General features: G+C 43.5%; 4 protein-coding genes across 4 annotated transcripts; 2 read left to right on the top strand and 2 right to left on the bottom strand.

Annotated features, from left to right (window-relative positions):
- Positions 1-1,535: 1,535 nt before the first annotated feature.
- Positions 1,536-1,904, top strand: FOMMEDRAFT_154254 (uncharacterized protein; the record flags this gene model as incomplete). Its single annotated transcript, XM_007264798.1, has 1 exon — positions 1,536-1,904. The coding sequence occupies one exon, from the start codon at positions 1,536-1,538 to the stop codon at positions 1,902-1,904; it is 369 nt and encodes a 122-aa protein (XP_007264860.1).
- A 1,247-nt stretch (positions 1,905-3,151) lies between these two features.
- On the bottom strand, positions 3,152-6,465 carry FOMMEDRAFT_18735 (uncharacterized protein). The gene is made up of 6 exons (XM_007264797.1): positions 6,419-6,465; positions 6,327-6,369; positions 5,991-6,269; positions 5,926-5,941; positions 4,617-5,870; positions 3,152-4,559 (listed from the first exon to the last, which is right to left on the bottom strand). The coding sequence occupies exons 1-6, from the start codon at positions 6,449-6,451 to the stop codon at positions 4,364-4,366; spliced, it is 1,821 nt and encodes a 606-aa protein (XP_007264859.1). The 5' UTR covers positions 6,452-6,465; the 3' UTR covers positions 3,152-4,363.
- Positions 6,466-6,869: 404 nt separating this feature from the next.
- FOMMEDRAFT_81334 (WD40 repeat-like protein) lies at positions 6,870-14,792 on the bottom strand (the record flags this gene model as incomplete). Its single annotated transcript, XM_007264796.1, has 4 exons — positions 6,870-7,458; positions 7,703-9,130; positions 13,348-13,503; positions 14,362-14,792. 4 exons carry the CDS (start codon positions 14,790-14,792, stop codon positions 6,870-6,872), a joined length of 2,604 nt encoding a protein of 867 aa, XP_007264858.1.
- Positions 14,793-16,873: 2,081 nt separating this feature from the next.
- On the top strand, positions 16,874-18,824 carry FOMMEDRAFT_154249 (kinase-like protein; the record flags this gene model as incomplete). Its single annotated transcript, XM_007264795.1, has 6 exons — positions 16,874-17,173; positions 17,226-17,513; positions 17,566-17,967; positions 18,016-18,452; positions 18,503-18,653; positions 18,711-18,824. The coding sequence occupies 6 exons, from the start codon at positions 16,874-16,876 to the stop codon at positions 18,822-18,824; spliced, it is 1,692 nt and encodes a 563-aa protein (XP_007264857.1).
- Positions 18,825-19,709: the final 885 nt, after the last annotated feature.

Here is a 19,709-nt window from a genome sequence, read left to right as displayed (position 1 = left end):
TTGCTACATTTACCAAGGTGTAGCATGAAATGTAAGGGGCTACATCATTGTGATATTACCTCTTTAGTATAGAAATATTGAATTCTACCTATATTATGCCTTAATCTACATGAAATGTATAAAATTTGACTTATTGACATTTTGTTATGTAATTTAGTCTGTAATATTTGTCATAAAGTCGAGTCATGTGATGTACCTATATATTGGAATATATATCAGATTGCACATACTTTTACAATAATAGTGCTGAATATATTAGTAAATGCTAGTATAAGTGTCTGAACATTGAATACTACTTATTAGAGCTTCAGTATTATGTTTAGAGCAAGAGTTTCTTTCATTTAGTAGCTGTATATTGTATACAGGCATATACGGTCCGTATTATACAGACTATATACGGTTACGGCCCGTAAAATACGTGCCGTATTTTTGAGTCAAATTTTTTATACGGATACGGTACGGAACCGTATACGAAAATGCTGTATCCGTATAATACGGTACGGGACCGAGCCCTACATCCACATAAGGTGACGTTCAATACAGCTATTATATTCTACACTGTTGGACTCATAGAGACATACTTCTTGCTTCGGCTCCCAAATGCGAGATGGTGCAGTAGACATGTGAGAATTAAGACAAGAAGGAACGGATTCGTTACCGTAAGAAAAGACTGGATGATAGTGCAGTGTATGACCATGGTTCCATTATGTAATCAGCTTGGATCACCAAGAAGACAACAACACTTTTCCATTGCCTTATTCTACTCATGCCCCTGCTCCTCCATCTGCTTCTCGAGTTTGCGTATTGCGCCGAGAGATTGACTTATTCCAACCATGCCTCAGGGCGCATAGTGACTGACAAATTTACCATGGATGAGAAGACTAGTACAGTAGTTGCTAGCGGCTACGAGTATGGCTGCCCTCGACGAGGCGTAATAACGCTTCTCCCTCTGTAGTTTACAATTAAGATACATATCGCTTGCGCTCTCCGATATAGGTGGCCAGACAAATTTCGGGAAAAAAATGCTTAACCTATCCTTAGCACTTGAGGCCACACACAATCACGTACTCAATGTCCACAGTACAGGTGTATATAAGACGGATTAATTTCAGTCTTTGTACAACCTAGCGTCGCCAATATAACTCTCCCTTTTCACCGGCTATAAACTGAAGTACCAAAACAGAATCCCGTGTACTGCGTATTCAAAGTATTCCGAGTCGTTCCCCACCCTTGCCGCAGTGTCTACAGTAAATCTGACATTGTTCCAATGCGCTCCGATAACACGCTTCTAGAAGGACACGAGGACTCAGTGTCTGCTTTCTTCAACTTTATGACACGTGCAAATTTTGAATATCACATGAAGGAAGATAACCCAGGCATTTTTCCATGAGATCTTCTCGCCAACGTATCGTGGATCCCGAGTTCGCGACTTTAAGAATCCATGCAACTGTAACAATACGATATGCATATTAGCGTACAATATGGACGAAGACGAGTTCTGAGACCAGCCAGCAACTGCAATTGGAAGCTCGTCTATGGATGTGCTTCTGGGTCCTTGGGGCTATGTGCTTGGAGACAATGAGGATCCTCAGCATGAGCCTATTTCTTTATATGATCTCATCTCCAACATCCATTCCAAGCTTCACAGTCCTTTGGATATCATTGAGATCGACACGAGCAAATTTCCAGCGGACTGTGTTGGTCTAATTAATGATTATCACAGGATGCTGAGTCAAACCGATGGTTATTGGAGGCCGAGGACGGAGTGCTACTTGAATGACAGTGGTAGGGAGTACCAGAAGATCGACTTTATCCATCGGCACACTACGGGAAATGCAGACCACGTCATGACTCTGAAACTCACCCTTCCTATTCCTGGGAGATGCAGTGTTGCGCTTGTTTAAGGAAGTAAATTTATACATGTACAGCTAGTCTCGCAACTGCAATGTTATTGTACACAATTCCAAAAGTGAAAATCGTCAATAATTTCGCATGTAGATAACAATACAACTTCCTTTAGAAAGACAAAGACATTAAGTCCGAGCGAATTGAACGCACGAGGACGAGCTTCGAACGGTGTGCCTCAACTTCAAGCTGAACTTGGAATTTTGTTGTAATGGCCACCGTACCCCGTTTCAAGGCCGCTTTAAATAACTTAACCTATATCCCCATAAAGCGACGTTCGAAATAGCTCTTATATATGTTGTTGAACTCACAGAGTCATCCTTCTTGCTCCGGCTCCCTAACACGAGATGTTTTAGCTTTTAATAGTATTCCTCGCTTCCCAAAGTCGTTCTGCTGAAGCACTTCACCGCACACACAGGCAAAGAGCGTTGCTATAGCGAACAATGTGGGAAGCGATGAACGTGAGGCCATCGTATACAATAACGAGGTATAATAGCCATGGATTTTTTTTACAGTGCCTTCGGGGTATTACACCTCCCGTTTCTGAATTCGGTACAAAGTAAGTGAATTGAAACTCCGACATAAACGAGCTTGTAAACTAAATAGGCAATATGATGATCGACGAACTGTTCATGCAAATCCTTGCTTCGATGTCTTCTTTCGTTCGAGTTTCAACTCACGTTCATAGCATTCTCCTGTTTGGCCGTCGCTTCCTTCCTGTCTTCCTTCAAACATAGAACAGACCTACGGAAACCCATCAATAGGCCTTCAACAATAATCGTCATAAGCGGACGCTATGCAACTGGCTTTGCATCTCCGGAACTTGAGCCCAGAAGGAACACGTGTTGGTCGCTACAAAGAGCTCTAAAAAGGTGACTCGTCTGTTGCTATATTCTTTCTCGTTCCTTTCGTGAATACATGGGCGTCTGGATGGCCGGTTCGAAGGCCAGGAAAGAAGAAGCAGTACTAATTTCAGCTCGCCAATGCTCATAATTAACCCGTCCGGGCCATAGAAATGACGGCGGAATCGATCATAAGACTCGACTGGCCCTCAACTCCTGTTCCTGCTAGGCATTTATTCAAGATTCGTTCCGGCAAACTCAGGATCGAATCTGAACAGATTCTCTCAGGGATTCATTACTGTACCTTCCTCCCATCAGTCTCGGCTCTTACTTAATGTGAGTGCCGCTTTGGCCTGATCAGCAGTACTGCGGGACTTCTCCCTGACGACGAGGAGTACAATACACTGGCCGTGCCACCGACTATCTTAAAGATCTCAAGGATTATGATACTTCTATGTGAAGCATGCCTATCGAGCACAGGCGCTCAGGCCAATAAGTACTTAAGCATGTGCTATGTAGGGGCCGTGAAAGCAACCATCCCTCCCGCTCGTCACTGGGTCTTCCATGAAGCGGAGTACCTTACACGCATCTCGCAGAATCTCTGGCCCAGAGGATAACATCATCTACTCTTCTCCAATATATAAAGCCTACGGCAGACGACTCTCTCACTCGAGCGGGAAGCAGGTCTAGTCAGTTGCGTAAAGCCGCGCTGCAACTACTTTACTCCGCTTCTGTCTTCTAAAACAACTCATTCACCTCAACCCCTCGAACCTACCCACTTCATCTCTCATCGATTAAACTCGAACGCGAATACCTCTCAGTCGAGCATGACTACTTCAAAGCCTCGAGTACACAAAGATCTCGACTTTGCAACATACTTTGCGCAGCCACCAGACAAACCACTCCAGCTATGGGACATGCGATACGATCCTCGCGATCGCAATAACAGATTCCGCGCACCGCGTTTCCCCTATCACTTTTCATACTACGGACCACGTACGACCGCAGTCATGCCACGCGTCGAGCGACTGTGCATACTCTTTCGATATCATCCCTCTGTACCACGCTACTGGGCGTTCGACATAGTACACCAAGGTCCACCGAGTGGGCCAGACGGCTACGCCGTAACCGCCGAAGACGTCGTTGGTGGAATCTACGACCAACTACACGAAGAGCCAGACGAAGAAGACGAGTCATTCTCCGAGCATCACAATAGACTGGCTGAGAAAGCTCGCTTAGAGCGATGTGCATTGTTCGGACTCAACACGGTAACCGAACCCGTGAGAAGGATCGACTATTTGAAGGGTGTTCTGGGGTTTTGCGCTTTTGCTGGGTTAGATGGATATGATCGGCATTTATCGACACCAGTGATGAAAGTGTATAGGGGAGAAGTACCACCTCGGTCTTTTTGATGTATAAATTATACCCATGTTTTCAAAGATACCCAATTGTCAGATTGGACCAATCCATATACTAGCCAAATGCGTCAAGTTAAGGCATACTGCATGAATTGGTAGGGAAGTAGTGTGTATCATCATGGTCTATAATATGATCTGAGCAATTAGACGTGTCGACGTTAGATAATGATGCGGTGCGGAAAGAGGGCCGAAGCTCGTCTAAACAAGTCTGTGAGGATCTTGGAAAGTACCACGCAATTCAGGCTTGAGATCAAGTTCGTTCGGGCTGATGCCATCGAAGGGCCGGTCTTTTACTTGCCGTGATAGGATCTCGCGATTAGAGAGGTATTGGTACCAGATGGTGATCAAGTCCTTCGTGACGAAGAAGATGCCAAGGCCAATGGAGTTCCGCCACCTACGGATAGTAATTAGCATTCATCGCCTCAAGACTATAATAAGGAACAAAACAAACCAGACGGGGTCGGAATCAGTCCAAGCTGGAGTACCGATCACGAGAGCCCGACAGGAAAGCATGAACATCGAACGCACTAGCTCTCCCGTGGACATATCCTCTCGGAACGCGTACATTCCTGCAACCGGATGATACGGTGCAGAGCCTGGAGGACGGACACCGAGAAACTGACACAGTAAGCGGCGCGGGTGATACGGAGAATAGCCCTTAAAGTTCAATCTCTCGTGCGCCCGAGGGCCGCGCGGGAGAGCCAATCGCAGGAGCAGGGATCCAGTGAGGTTCGCGAGAGGCGGGATGATAAGGGCGCCACCGATCAAATTTCCGATAAATGCACCCGTCAGCTGGAGGCGAAGTCGAGCTTCGGCATTTGCACCTCGCTCCTGATTGCGATTTTGCTGAGGATCCGCCTGCCGTGCGCGTCCTGCCAGCACTTGCTCCGCAGGACGCACGGGGTTGAGAACAACAAACTGTTGCTGTTGTTGCTGTTGCTCCTGTTGCTCGGGATTAGCAACCTCCGGTCGGTGTTCTACAGGGATATTTGCCGCCTCCCCAGGTCGGCCGTCAACCGGAACTGGTCCCTCCTCTGCGTTTTCAAGAACAAGTCTGACGTTGTTATCATCGCGTAGCTGTTCTGCTTGGTTCTCCACCGGAACGGGTTCAGCACGCCGTTCTTGCGCTTCTTGTGGAGCGTCATTCCCTTCATTATCGTGTTCTTCGACCTCTTCCTCCTCTTCTATGCGCACCTCCATTTGGAAGTCATCAAGCAATGTAGTTCGTCGAGCCTGTTCTAGTTCAGCCTTCAAAGCATCTCCGAGAACAAACCGACGGAGACGGTCCATAGATCGGCCATATACAGAGCGAACAATGCTTAGGCCAATGTTGAACATGAAGGGTGAAGGCGGCCAGCTGAAGAGTAGATCTTTGAACAAGTCGGCTGAGATTCTTTGCACGCTCGCCGGCTCCTTGATTCGCGGAAGTATCCAAGGGGTTCTGGACCCAAGGCCTAAGAATGAAAGGAATCCTTGACCTGGAGGAATACCATTTATTCGTGGAACGGTTGGCCAAAGCGACATAAGGGTGACGAGAGGAAGAGTGTCTCTAAATCGTTTTGTGCGGCTCAGAACGAGACTTAGAGGGATGAGCGGTAGAGTGAGGAACGCAGGAACTGGCCAATTGTCGATATCTTCTCCAAGGACGAGGTTGTACATTTCTGGTCCGAGAAACTGTCGAACTGCATATGCACCATAACCTGCACTGTGCTCTACAGTCAGTATATGTAGATTAGATACAATGAAAGCACAAAATATACCTCAGAATATATATACCTAATCCAATTATCAGAAACATGCCACATAAAAATGAGGTTTAACATACCAGTTCCAACGGAAATGACGCCCACTCCTAACGATACTATCGTTACGACCTTACCACATTTCAGCATAAGTTCTCTTCCAACGTCCATAATCCTCAAAATTAGTGGATTATTACTCTCAAGCGTATACTGCGCGCCACATTGGGGACACTTGAGAATGCCGGACGACGGCTTGTCCGGGTTGTTCTCAGCTGCGCGGATCCATTCGAGTAGACACTCCTCATGTGCAATTAGTGTGCATTTGCACGGGTGTACCCAGCATTTCGGGGGTTTAGCGGGTTCTATACTGAGTCGGTCAAATGAGCTCAAAGATGGAAGCAATGTGGACTGCTGCTCACCGTCATACACCTCCTCTTCACGACAAATGTAACATTCCCTGGCCTGAGGAACGACGTCAGGAATAGATTATAAATTAAAACATAATACTCACCCGTAGATCATTGACTGTTGCTAGTCGCTGCATAACATGCACAGGACACACACTGTCCAATGTCAGAAGACAAAGTCAGCAGCAGTCGAGATACGTCAAGACGGCCACGCGACAATGACGCGGCACGTGCTCCGTGAGTACGTAACTCTTGCCGAACAAGGCCAATGCCGATTATTGAGTTTGGACCGTTCACAATGCTTCCGTGCTGAACCTTATCTCAAAAACTGCATAAAAGGGCGCTTGGATACATCAAGATGACTCCAGGAGTACTAGGAAATTCATTTAAGGGACAATTAAGATACCTGCTTTGCAGACACGTCCGATGGAGATTAAGCCCCACTGATAGATTTAATTTTAGTTTTTATTGGTTACACCATTTGCGGCAGTCATCATCGTATCACCTCGACTCCTCCTCGATACTGGAGATACATAAAATAAAGGGGAGTAATAGTCAAAGTCGTAAATCTGGATTGAAACATTCCTGCCAATATTGGCCATATGCAACATTCCTGAAATTAAGCTTTGTGGAAAACTCGCAACTAAAAACGGCCGTGTTCTGTGGTCGCCAGAGAGTTGGACGAATGTCAGGAGGAAGCCACAGAAGCAACTTGCCTCCTGGTCCTAATACCCATCCGTTATCGGCTAAGATCCACTTTGAAAAGTTTTCGTTGACGTCTAGCACAGGCACGGATGAGGGGACTGCATTGTTCGATGTCACTCCGGTAGATACAGAAGAATCACCCTGATGTCCCACGTCCCAAATTCGGATTATTCCATAGAAAGAGCAGGAAACAATACAAGAACTGTTCGGTGAAAATGCAACACAGGTAACACCACTAGGATGGCCTTCGTATGGCCCAGAAACGATATTTCCGTTGGTTGCATCCCATACAATAAGCGACCGATCGTATGACCCGGAAACGAGGTATGCCCCGTCAGGTGAAAATGCAACGGACGTGACTGTGTCGCGATGTCCTTTCAGCAGTCTAACTTCGATCTTGTCGATATGCACATCACGAATAATGATATCATTGTCTGAACTACGCGATGCAATAAATCTCCCGTCAGGAGAGAATACGACTGGCGCAAAATGGGAAAATGTGCTGTCTTCAGGTGCTTCGAGAGGCTCAGAAATACATTCCCCGCCTTCAGCACTCCAGATGACGACGTTGTTGTCGACGGACGCCGATGCAATAAGACTGTCATCTGATGAGAAGGCAACACCACGGATCCTAGCCTTGTGCACTTGTTCTGGTCGAGCAATAATGCCTCCTTTTTTAGCACTCCCAGATAATAATAGTCCTGTCATCAGAGCCAGAGACAATACGTGTACCGTCATGAGAAAATGCGACTGAATTGACAGAATTGGTGTGCTCCGCGAACGGCGTGAATACCATCTCACCACTGCTTACATCCCAGATAATGACGGTCTTATCATCAGATCCAGAGACGATGTGTCTTCCGTCAGGTGAAAATGCCACAGAATTAACATCATCTGTATGTCCCACGAAGGGTGCGGAAACTGCTTCAAATGTTGTAGTGTCCCAGAGCCTGACAGTTTTATCCTTTGAACTCGACACTATCCGACTGCCATCTGGCGAGAAAGCAATGGAGGAGACGGCATCTGTGTGCCTGACAGTGGGATCGGATGCAATTCTGCCAATCGACGTGTCCCAGAGTCTGACAGTCTTATCATCGGATCCTGAGACGATTTGTGACCCATCAGGGGAGAAGGCAACAGAGCTAACAGCACCGGCATGACCAGTATATGGCCCAGAACTAATGTCACCGTTTTTCCAGTCCCAGACGACAATTGTGTGGTCCTCGGATGCCGACACAACACGCCTTCCGTCGGGGGAAAAGGTGACGGACGAAACCCAGTCTGAATGCCAGAATGGGCCAGCGACGACTTTCCGGCTTTCCATGTCCCAGACCTTCACTGTGCAATCACTCGAGCCGGACACAATGTGCCTACCCTCGAGCGAGATTCCCACGCACCAAATTTCGCCAGTGTGTCCTACAAAAGGCTCGCCAATGGCCTGCCCAGTCATCGTGTCCCAAACTCGAATTGTCTTATCCTTGGAGCCCGAAACGATATGTTTACCATCAGAGGAGAAGACGACAGAAAGGACAGCAGCTGTGTGGCCTTGAAGAATATGGACAGTGGATGTACTCTTAATATCCCACACTCTAATTGTTGTATCCTTCGAACCTGAGGCGACGTGCGTATTCTCAGGTGAAAACATAACAGCCCACACACTTCTTGTATGTCCCTTAAATGGCCCCAGGACCACCTCCCTCGACTCGACGTCCCAAATTCGGACTGCTGAGTCCTTCGACCCAGAGGCAATGCGACGGCCGTCTGGCAAGAACGCAACAGAAGTGACAGCGGCTCCGTTCTCTTCAGAAAGTTCGCATAGCATCTGACCACTCTCAACGTCCCATATTCTGGCTGTTCCGTCATTGGAGCCTGACACAACACACTCCCCACCAGGCAAGAACACGACAGACCAGACAATATCCGAATGCCCCTCCAAGACTTTCAACCACATCGGTGGCCGTTTCGTCCCTATTCGATCCACCTCCACCATCCGGGATGTTCGCTTCGAATAGTGAGCTGCCACCTCCGATTCATCCCTCATGAGTGGGAGCATGGAGACGTAAATATGGGAAGTGCTTTCGGTCATGGGAATAGCAAACGTAGACACAAGTCTGCTAAGAATGAAGAAATTTCTGCATCATACTTCTAGTCAAGAATCAGTGTCTGTAGACGATTGCAGCCGACTGTACTCACCTCGGACCATGCAGCGGTATCCAGAAGTGCTCGGCTTGCAATTCGACCAACCTGACATAGCAAACTCAGCACCTCGAACCAGTATAGTAGATGCTCGTGCACGAATTTCCCTAGCTTTCCCAGCAATTCGTGCGAGTACGGAGAGTCAGAAAGGTGCTGTGCCCAGTATTTGCACGCATATTGCAGATGCGGCAGTAACTTCTTGTTGATGTCCTCAATCCCAGTGGTCTTTTCATTGTATATAAAAGACGATTTGAAATTGCACATATTGAAATGGAGCATTTTCTCCATGACTGTAAAACATTGCAAAGCAATATCCGACTGTCGAGAGGCCTTGTCAATGAACCATGGGTCGGATAGGCATTCGGAAGGGTTCTTATGCTTGCTGCGCAGTTGGGAGCAGTGTGTGGACAAGAGATAATCTGCGAATGACGTGTGATAAAGGTACACTGGGTTTCCAGGGGTGAATGCGACTACACTCTGCAACTTCGAAAGAAAATTGCATGATTGGTCATTTTTGGATGTAAAGCCCAGGATTGCATCAATTGTAATATCTGAAAGTGGTTCCTTGCTCAGTAAGATGTATGGAAACCGTTATCGCTATTTAATTTTAATACAAAGAGCAAGTACTGAGTAGAAATCCGAACGAAATACAAGGAACGTCACACGATGTAAGACAAGATTGGAGGTACAAGTCCGAGCAAATTTGGGTGACGTAAGGCATGAATAAGATAGGCAAAATAAGAATCCCCCCAGACACTGTTGATTTGGAATATGTATAGGTAAGCAAAATAAATTTGCTAATTTTACTATTTATTACTAGTTTTGGACAGTACATTAATATTAATATACAGTATTGTACTATTTAGCCTCTAAGCCACCAAAAATCTACTTGTACATTATAATACATGGATGTTAAACAGTCTGTTGAACCAGGAGAATGCTTGTAAAGCCAAACACAAATAGGTTGTTGCCCAGGAGATTCATCACATACAGAACATTGTTTGTGAGAATTACTAATGTTTGAGTCTTTTTTTCTTTAGAGTGACCTGGGTCCTTTATTGTATAATCTTAGTTAATTTTGTAGACCAAGGTTAATAAGACAGTAACTGGTATTATGATTCCTATCTTAGAGCTGGAGTTGAAACCAGAAGTCAAGGAGCACTTAATAGGATTAGTGTAAATGATCAGACTTGTAAGATAGAGTATGTTGTAAAGGCTGGAGCCTTACTCAAGAACACAGAACAGGTAAAGACCTGGGATTGGAGAGGTCAACCTAAGTACAGGAGCAAGTACAAAGATAATCTCTAAGTGTCTACAAATAGCCCTTTATATACTTAACTAAAGTCATGTGTGTAACCTTAGAGATTACACTCTTCCCTACTCTGAAGAAATAAAAGGAGAGAGTAGGGAAGTAATTAATAGAGAGGTAAAGGAAAGGATATAGTAAAGGGAGGGGGAGGTAAAATAGAAGATTATAGTAAGGGGGGGAGGGGAAATACAAAAGGGTAAGAACAAAAGATAAGGAACACACAGTCACAAGTTTAAGAAGGTTTCAACTTGTTAATGAAAACACACAGAGACAAGGATAGGGACAAGGAGTACATAATGGTTAAGACATAAAACTGTACTGCTAGGAATGTGTGAATGATACCTAACAGGTCTAGTAAGTAGTGAGTATAGTGTTACTATAGATAAGGAGAAGACAACTGAGATGTTAACCAAAACACATGGTTGAGATGTTAAACAGTACTGTAAGGAATATGTGAATGATACCTAACAGGTCTAGTAAGTTAGTGTTACTACAGATAAGGAGAAGACAACTGAGAAGGTCTTGTTTAACTAACAGTAGGCTGGGTGTCAGAGGTAATAAGAGTTGTTTAGTAGTATGAGTAAAAAGGAGTATGAAAGTTAGAGTGTATAATAAAGAGAACTTAACAACTCTTTAGTTATACTAGTACTTGTTACTTAGGAGAGAAAAAAAAATGATTAAAACACATGGTTAAGAAGTAAACAGTTATTCTCAGGTGTGTGTTAGTACTAGAAGGAGTAGAAGGACTAGGTTGACAAAATTGACACACTAATTCTGAGAGTAATAAGAGTACAAGTAGTGTGTAAGTAAAATAGAGTATGTAGAGGTAATAGAAGGTCTGTTTATACTAGAAGGACAAAGGGGGACAGGACAGGACAGGACAGGACAGGACAGGATAGGACAGGACAGGACAGGACAGAAAAGGACTAGATAATACTAGTAGGGTATAATCCTTAGCTAGGTCTATAACTAAGAATGACACTAGTAGGAGCTTAATACTCTAGCTAGGTCTAGGACTAGAAGTAATACTAGTAGAGACTCTAAACATTTAGGACTAGAGTTAATACTAGTAAGGGCTTAGTACTCTGACTAGGTCTACAACTAGAAAAAGGACTTTATACTCTAGGAAACAGGAGGTAATACTAGTAGAGGCCCTATATGTTTAGGACTAGAATTGACACTAGTAGAGGCTTGGTACCCTAACTAGGTTTACAACTGGAAAAAGGGCTTTATACTCTAAGAAACAGGAAAGGAAGGGAAAGGGACTTTATACTCTTAGTAGACAGTAAACAATAATAGTAGACACTAGACAGTGACAGAGTAAGAGATAGTATAGTAAGGAATAGACAGTCTTAACAAACACCTTAATAATAGAGAGATATACATTATAGTAGGTATAACAAGTATACAACAAATATACTATAGTTAACAGCTTGATTATAACATCTGTTGTACTAAAAGTAGACAGTATCTGTTAGTATAGAACCTACAGCTCCTAAAGAGAATTACACTACAGTTCCAGATATTAGTAATAGTATTAAGATAGTACTTCCTTACACAATTTCAGGACTAGGACAGTAGGTCCTTCTACAGCTTGTTTCTTAACAGTGTTCTAGTAGAGTAATTGTATAGTAGCTTCTAATCTTAGTAGTAGTACTAAGATAGTGTTCTTCTTGAACAATTTTAGGAATAGGATAGTAAGAGCTTTTACAGCTTGTTTTTAGACACTAGCTTGAGATTGTAACAAGTAGTAGAAAGGTTATGAGTAAGAGCAAGTCTATAAATAATCTACTTAAAGTAGTACAGTAAAGTATATTCTTAAGTAGCAGAACCTTAATTGTAGACAGCTAACCAGACTCACAATAATGTACAACACACTCTACTCTAGCACAACTATATACAATCTTTATAGTACATTCTCCTAGAAGCCTAGGACCTCTAATAAGAGTCTGTTAGGAGATTGAAGGTTAGCTAGCAGGTGGTAACAATCTCCTTATAAGCTCTTAAGAGAGAACAGAATATTTACATAGTATTTATAATGCTTGTAATTAACTAGAGTCTTACTATAGAGTACTGTAAATGTATAATAGATAGTAAACATGTGAGAGGAAGCTAGGGGGAGGCTGACAATCTGGTAGTACAAGGGAAAGGTAGTAGATAAGAGGTAATTCCTAAATTTTGTAATGTTCAAAAAAAAGTGTAAAGGCTAGAGCCTTACTCAAGAACATAGAACAGGTAAAGACCTGGGATTAGAGAGGTCAACCTAAGTATAGGAGTAAGTACAAAGATAATCTCTAAGTGTCTACAAATAGCCCTTTATATACTTAACTAAAGTCACATGTGTAACTTTAGAGGTTACATATGTAATTTGATAGGAACTGTAAAATAAGGTGTATGATCTGATAAGAGCTGACAAATGAATTTTAAAACTTGTAAGAAGTAATAAGTCAGATTTTAGAGTCAAAATAAATAACAATAAAGGAAACTATAAAGATAAGACTAAAGATTTGTAAGAAGTAAGTTATAAATAAAGAGTAGTGTTCTGAGACAACTCTAGAGCTTATAATAACTAATCTATACAACTAACAGTTTTAACTTTCTACATCTGAACCCTGAGTCTTACAGCTCTTTTTGGGACAACCCTGACTGGCCACTTACATAATACTTGTATGCTACTTTACAGACTAAGAAGTTGAGGGGCTCTGTCTACCCAATTAGATTTAGGTTCAGTTTAGGTTGTTAGATTTAGGTGTTGAGTTGAGTGTTAGTTAGGCTTGAGGGAGGGGAATATATATTTTCTTAGAGAAATAACATTATTTTGACTTAGTAAAATTCAAGTTGATTTGTGAGTGGCCAGTTGGAGCTAACCTAAAAAGAGCTGTAGGACTCAGGGTTTGAATGTAGAAATAATACAACTTACAACTAGTTAAGACTATAAAGTAGATGTGACTTCCTAACAATTTTTTATAGTTGTTCATACTAACTAGGGTTCTCCTTAACTAGCTTGATTATAGTTAATACTTAAATGAACAGGCCTTGAGAGGCATGTGTAAGTTGTGTCCTATATGTACTCTAGTCTTTCAGTATCTTGTCCTTAAAAACATTATTAATCTCATAATTAATATAGTGTAGAACACTCAGTAATCATCTAAGCTAACATTCAAAGCAAGTTTGTATACTGAATTATTAACATTCAATACTAACTCCTTAGTAATGTTGTCCTCAGGTCTGCTTGTAATAAGGAATCAGAAATTAGAGGGTAACCTTTTAAACTCCCTTCTAGCCCCTCTCAATTCTATTTTTTTTTTCAATTGAAATTTCACTACAGTACAGGGATAGGATCTTACAACCCTGTGCCAAGAAATGTAAATCAACTGATGAATTGAGATTATCAGTTGATTTTTTCCTTCTGTGGCTTGTGTAAATAATAGTTAAATACAAGTTATAAATATTTTCTAAGTAAAAGAAATTTATTTTACTTATAATTTTGTTAGATTACAGTAAGGAGACTTGGTATACTGAATATATACACTCACTACTCTTGTTGCTTAATTATGAGAGTAGTTTTACTTAGCTTAGGCTACTTGAGTTGTATATGTAATCTTCATATTGAAAGTCCGACGAGATTCAAGAGCTCGAGAGCTCTTGAATTCGCTTGAAAAAAATGCGTCTTAAAAAGGATAAATTACATGTGCCTGACTAGGGTCTCTTACATCGACCCTTACTCTACCCTTACTAAAACTTGCCATGCCGAAAATAAATCGGCCATTTCAACAGAATTGAGAGGGGCTTCTGAGAAGCGTCATTAAGCTCCGTCGAGCCTCAGGCGTGCCACACTCATCCAGTGCATCAAGGATGATAATGATCGGGCCATGTACCTTATCTCTCACTGCAGTGAGTGGCTTCATAAGAAGTTCCCTGAACTGGACTTCTGCTGTTGCATTATGTCCACCCTTCTGTGCAGCACTTGCGATGTATTTCGCTATTGATGAGTCGAACAAGGCCAGCTGGAAAGCAATCGTACGGAAGATGGAAGTAAGCCGATCATCAGCAGCGTCAGCTCGGTTGAAAAACAGAAATGCTCCGAGACGCGGCATGCCACGACAATGTTCTGCGATTGTCGTCGCGATAGTGCTCTTTCCAGAACCTGCAATGCCACGAAGCCATAAAATGTTCCGATTGGTGTCTGATAAAAGCCACTTCTTGATTTCGTCCAGAACCTCTACACGTGTATCTTTAAGGCATTGCCTGCGTTCGAATGCGTTCATGTCGCTTGGACAGAGTAACTGCTTGAGCTCTGGTCGAGGTGTTCTCAGCTAACACGTCTCACAATATGGTGTTTAACTTACGAATATTATCAACTTTAACGGACATTTGCGCGGAGACAAATGCGGTCTGTAGAGCGATTCCCTGCTCAATCGACATCTTAAGGCCTCCAAAACGCTCAGCAAACTCATTGATTTTTGGCCGGCTCATCTGGATCATCCGTTCTGATATTGAAAATTACTCCCCATTGAATTTTGCACAAGGATATCGACATACCAGGGAAGTTTCGATCAGTATAGTGCAGGACAAATCTGCAGCACTCGATCGTCTGCTGCGAGAGACTTTCGATTGTCTGCTTCAGCCTATTGATCTTGTTGGGAAGTGATTTGATATCGGCTACAAAATCCTAGGAATCCGCCATGAAATGAACCAAATGGACGAGTTCGCAATCTGTTTCGATCTGATGAGATACAGCCTAGAGAACATATGAATCTAGGTATATAAGAACATATCAGGCTGGACCAATTATACCTTGTACAACGCCGACGCCAGCTGCCAAGCCGCATTCACATATGGATGAAGCTGTTACCAATGAGCAAACTCTGCCGAAGCCATAGCACATCAAGGACGTACAGTGGATAACTTATCAATGATGTCGACAAGTGTTCCAGTCTTTTCAACTAGTGCCAACATAGACATCCCCAAAACCCTCTCTGAATTCAGTATCGATGGCCCTTGTTCCGCCGAATTATGGGCCCCGATAGGGCGTTCCAGTCCACATGCCAACTTAATCGCAGTATTGACATCAGGGCCGAGGTCCACAGACCTGATGGTTGTATCCTGCAGATGAACGACCAGAGTAAGCTTTCCGTAATTCTTCCCCACAGGCGCATCGAGAGCAAGACGAGCTAACATTAGCTCATGGTGAGCAATTGTGGATGAAAAGACAAATTAAGACCCACTCGGCCCATTGAAACATCTTCCAGATAAGTTGCTGAGTTCAATATTGATTGAACCGATGCAGATATCATCTCGAAATGGGATTGATGATTTGTGCAGGACATTGATCGAGACGATCGTGGACGCATCTGCTGTTGGGCTGCATTGCTAACATGAGTTCCTGACATTGAATCAGAGTGGATGGTGCACGTACAATGATAGGGTCTCGTCCCAAGCGTTCGATTTTTTCTTTACCGTGTGTGTCTTCTGATGAACACTGCCAAGGCATATGCTGACATAGAGGTTCGGTTGTTTCCTATGCCACAGAACATCCCATTGTAGATTGTCAAGACGGACCACTGAAAAGCGCAACAACATTAGGTTGGACTGGAATTATAGAGTTGGGTTGACAGACAGACCCTGGATGTTAGCACACATTTGGAAGTGGGATGAGGGAAGATGAGAAGCAAACTCATACACTATACCCTTTACTGTTGCAGCGCCCATGTAGGCCATTTAAAACCATTTCTCATATTATTATCTAAAGAAGAAGAAAACAAGCTTAGAGATGTAGATTTTGAAAAGGGCAAGCAGAGGCTGCAGAGATATTCGACTTTGAAGGTCATGCAAGAGACACAGAAGCATTATAATCATGACTAGCTCAAATGCTTTGAGAGAATACCAGTTTGCTCCTGGTGTGGAAGTGCAAGTCCGAAAGGAACATGCCCGACCATACACAAATCTGTTCATTCTGGGAATCACAACATCTCACACAAGCGAACAGTGCACCTGGCCGAATCTACTGTAACAGGCGAGAGTAAATAAACTTACTTGTATTTTGTGGATACTCAATGCGGCAGGTATTTCGGGCAGTAGGAAAAGGTAAGCTTTCATGCTCCACTGCAGAAAATATACCTGTCCCTGTTGCCGTCAAATCACATGCAGCATTATGCAGCAAATTCATAACATAGGACATAGAACGTTGCGTAGATTGACTGGTACTTAGCTTTACCCTGGCCCTGGGAACAAACTCACGTGCTAATCACATGACCGTGCCCTCGTTTCTAATTTAGGGTTAAGCCACGGTGAGCCACCTACCTTACTACTTACCGTTCACTGCAAGCTCGTCTGAAGGCCTGACACCATGGAATTATTCAGAGACTACCTACGAGAACAAGCCAAATTCTACTGTCCACCCGTCAACAGTCGCCAGACGGGATCCGCTGCCGTGACCGATGTCGAACTTCAGCAAGTGTTGTCCAGCTGGGAGTCGGATGAAACAGAATTTGAGGCTCGCCGTGATGCACAGTTGGTTGATGCTCTGATCAATGTTCTCAATGACCAGCTTGGTGAGGATCCTGTTCCTGAACCTATTAATGGAAGATTCCAGCAACTCTATGCCGACGAAGCGACCGGTAATCATAGAATTAGAAACGAAGTGGATGTAAGCACCACCTCTTGTTGTGAAGTCACTTTCCACACCTTATAATTTCTAGGCAAGAGCCTGTGTAGATCGTGGGCAGCTAATCATACTGAACCGGATCATGTCATCTTACGAGAATCCCATTGATATCGACCGTGAATGTTCACCTCCGAATGTCAGGTCCAAGGTAGACTTCGTGTTATCCATGACGGAGGGCAAGAAGGCTCTGGTTGAAGTAAAGGCTCCAAGTGTCTTCGACCTCGCTGCAGAAGAATTTTATAGACTATTCAATGACGAAGTCGGCCTCCGGGTACCATTGAATTTGAGGTCGCCCGACACAGGAATGAAAGTCATTGTCAAGGTATGTGGTCGAAGGACATTCAAGAATTTTCTTGTTGAATCAATTCTCTCAGGCGTATGTGTACATGGTCTTGTACAAAGTAGAATGGCTCGCGTTGACGTGTTACACGAATTGGGTGTTCCTCCGACTCCATAGTCGCGGTGCAGGCGAAGTACCATACATGACATATTCGACCATCGAAGAGCAACTAGACAATACTAGGCCGTTCCGTGCGTTGCTCGGGATGATGATGGCCATTGCAAGGGATATCGATGTCCCCTCCAACGCCAACATGGATGGGCAGCTTCGGCCAGCTCCAGTATCCGTAATTGAGGGACAGTCTAATGGACCCGAACCGCCGGAGCAGCGCGATCCATCTTTTAAAGGTCGAGGCCAAGTGACAAGGGATGAGCCACCGGAAACTCGGTCTCGTAGTAGGCGTGGCAATTTATTAGCTTTGTCTCCTGGCTTTCTTGTGAGTATTTTTCCCAATTCATAACTTCATTGATTGAACCATTTTCAGATCACGTGGGCACCAAAAACCATGTCGAATAAGAAGTGGCTTGAATTTCATGCTGTGGACACTGATACATTCCCGCCTTTGAACAAGGGCACCATTCGACTCCATGTCCAGCGCGGCATTGGATATGGGTCAACCGGGACTGTTTTCGAGGTGATTCCTGATGGCGACGAACACAATGGAGCTTTAGAATCTCGGAGATATGCAATAAAAACGATTGGGAAGGGTGAGACAGACCAAGAGAAAGGTTGTACTCGACGTCTGCTCAACGAACTCGCTATATATCGCCGCATCGGTCAGGCATCCTCAGTGTCTATGAAGATTGTACCGCAGTGTTATGGACTTTTCGAATCAACGCGAACGCTAGCATTGGTGATGGATTATGAAGGAGATGTGCTCAGCCGTGATGAGAATTGGCCAGAACTGACACGCGATGAGAGGTGAGTATTGTAGATCAGCATTTGTCCAAACCTTGTTAACAACACTGTAGGCGTGGACTGTACGAAGCAATATTGACACTTCACAAACTTGGGGTTTATCATGGCGACTTGGAACCGCGAAACATTGTCCGTGACAGTAACGGCTCGTTCAAAATCATTGACTTCACATCGAGCACGTTACATAATTGTAGCCAGCGTAATGTCAGTTTATTTATGATATTTCCTATAGCGTCCATTGCTCACTATTGTAATGTATAGGGTTGCACAGAGTTGGCTCGAGTAAGAAGGCAGCTCAGATTGTATGATGAACGGGTCCAACTTCCAGAAAGGCGTTTTGCTCGTTCGTCTTCACCTTTCCATAATGTTATGTAATGAACCAGTCAATATATTCAATTCATTTCTTTTCAATTTTTCTTTTCGCCCTTTCCTGATGGTATCAACTTCGATACAATAGAGATTATGTTTCTCTATTAGAGCAATTGAGGAGTCTAGAACATACAAAGCCAGTATTTTGAAGTTTGCATAACATTAACCCTTGATGCACTTAACTGTTTTCTGTATGCGTAGAAAGTATAGTTGCCGCTGTCTGGTCCAGGACCGCTGTGGACCGGGTCCAGACCTGGACTGGACCTTTGGTCCGGTCCAATTGAGGTCTGGTCCAGTGTGGTCCAACAGGGTCCAGTCTGTAGTCCAGCTTTGACAAACATTTCCGGACTGTCTTAGACTGCCTGGACCCTGGACCAGACTGTTGACCGTTTATACTGTAGATACCACTTCCTTAAGGCATACGAATGGACTGTACAGAGCCTAATAGATGTAAACTACTCTTACATGAATGTAGACTATTTGTATTGTGTATTGTATACTCTTTAGGCATACAAATGAACTATACAGTGTCTTACAGACATAAACGGCTGTTACATAAACCGTGGGAACTAATTGCCATTACACCAGGATTTCTTGTATTTTACACTTAGTATAATACAAATAGTAAAAACAATTGTATTCTAATACATATAAGCCTACATATACTCAGAAACATATTATAATAGTACTTAGTAGTATATCTATCTTATATAAAATGTTAATAAGACAAAATTATTTTAACTTATATTATATAATCAGTCCAGAGTCCTGGGTGTCAGTAACAGTATAGAGGGGACCTGAAGGCTCAGCAAGGGGACCCAGGCTACAACTATCCTACACAACAGAAATATAGAATGTGAGTACTAGAACATAGTCAGAACTTGTAGAACA

Source organism: Fomitiporia mediterranea, assembly GCF_000271605.1.
Source record: "Fomitiporia mediterranea MF3/22 unplaced genomic scaffold FOMMEscaffold_4, whole genome shotgun sequence".
NCBI classification, from domain to species: Eukaryota; Fungi; Basidiomycota; class Agaricomycetes; order Hymenochaetales; family Hymenochaetaceae; genus Fomitiporia; species Fomitiporia mediterranea.
The sequence above is the reverse complement of the archived record's forward strand: the minus strand, read 5'-3'. Positions and strand labels throughout refer to the sequence as shown.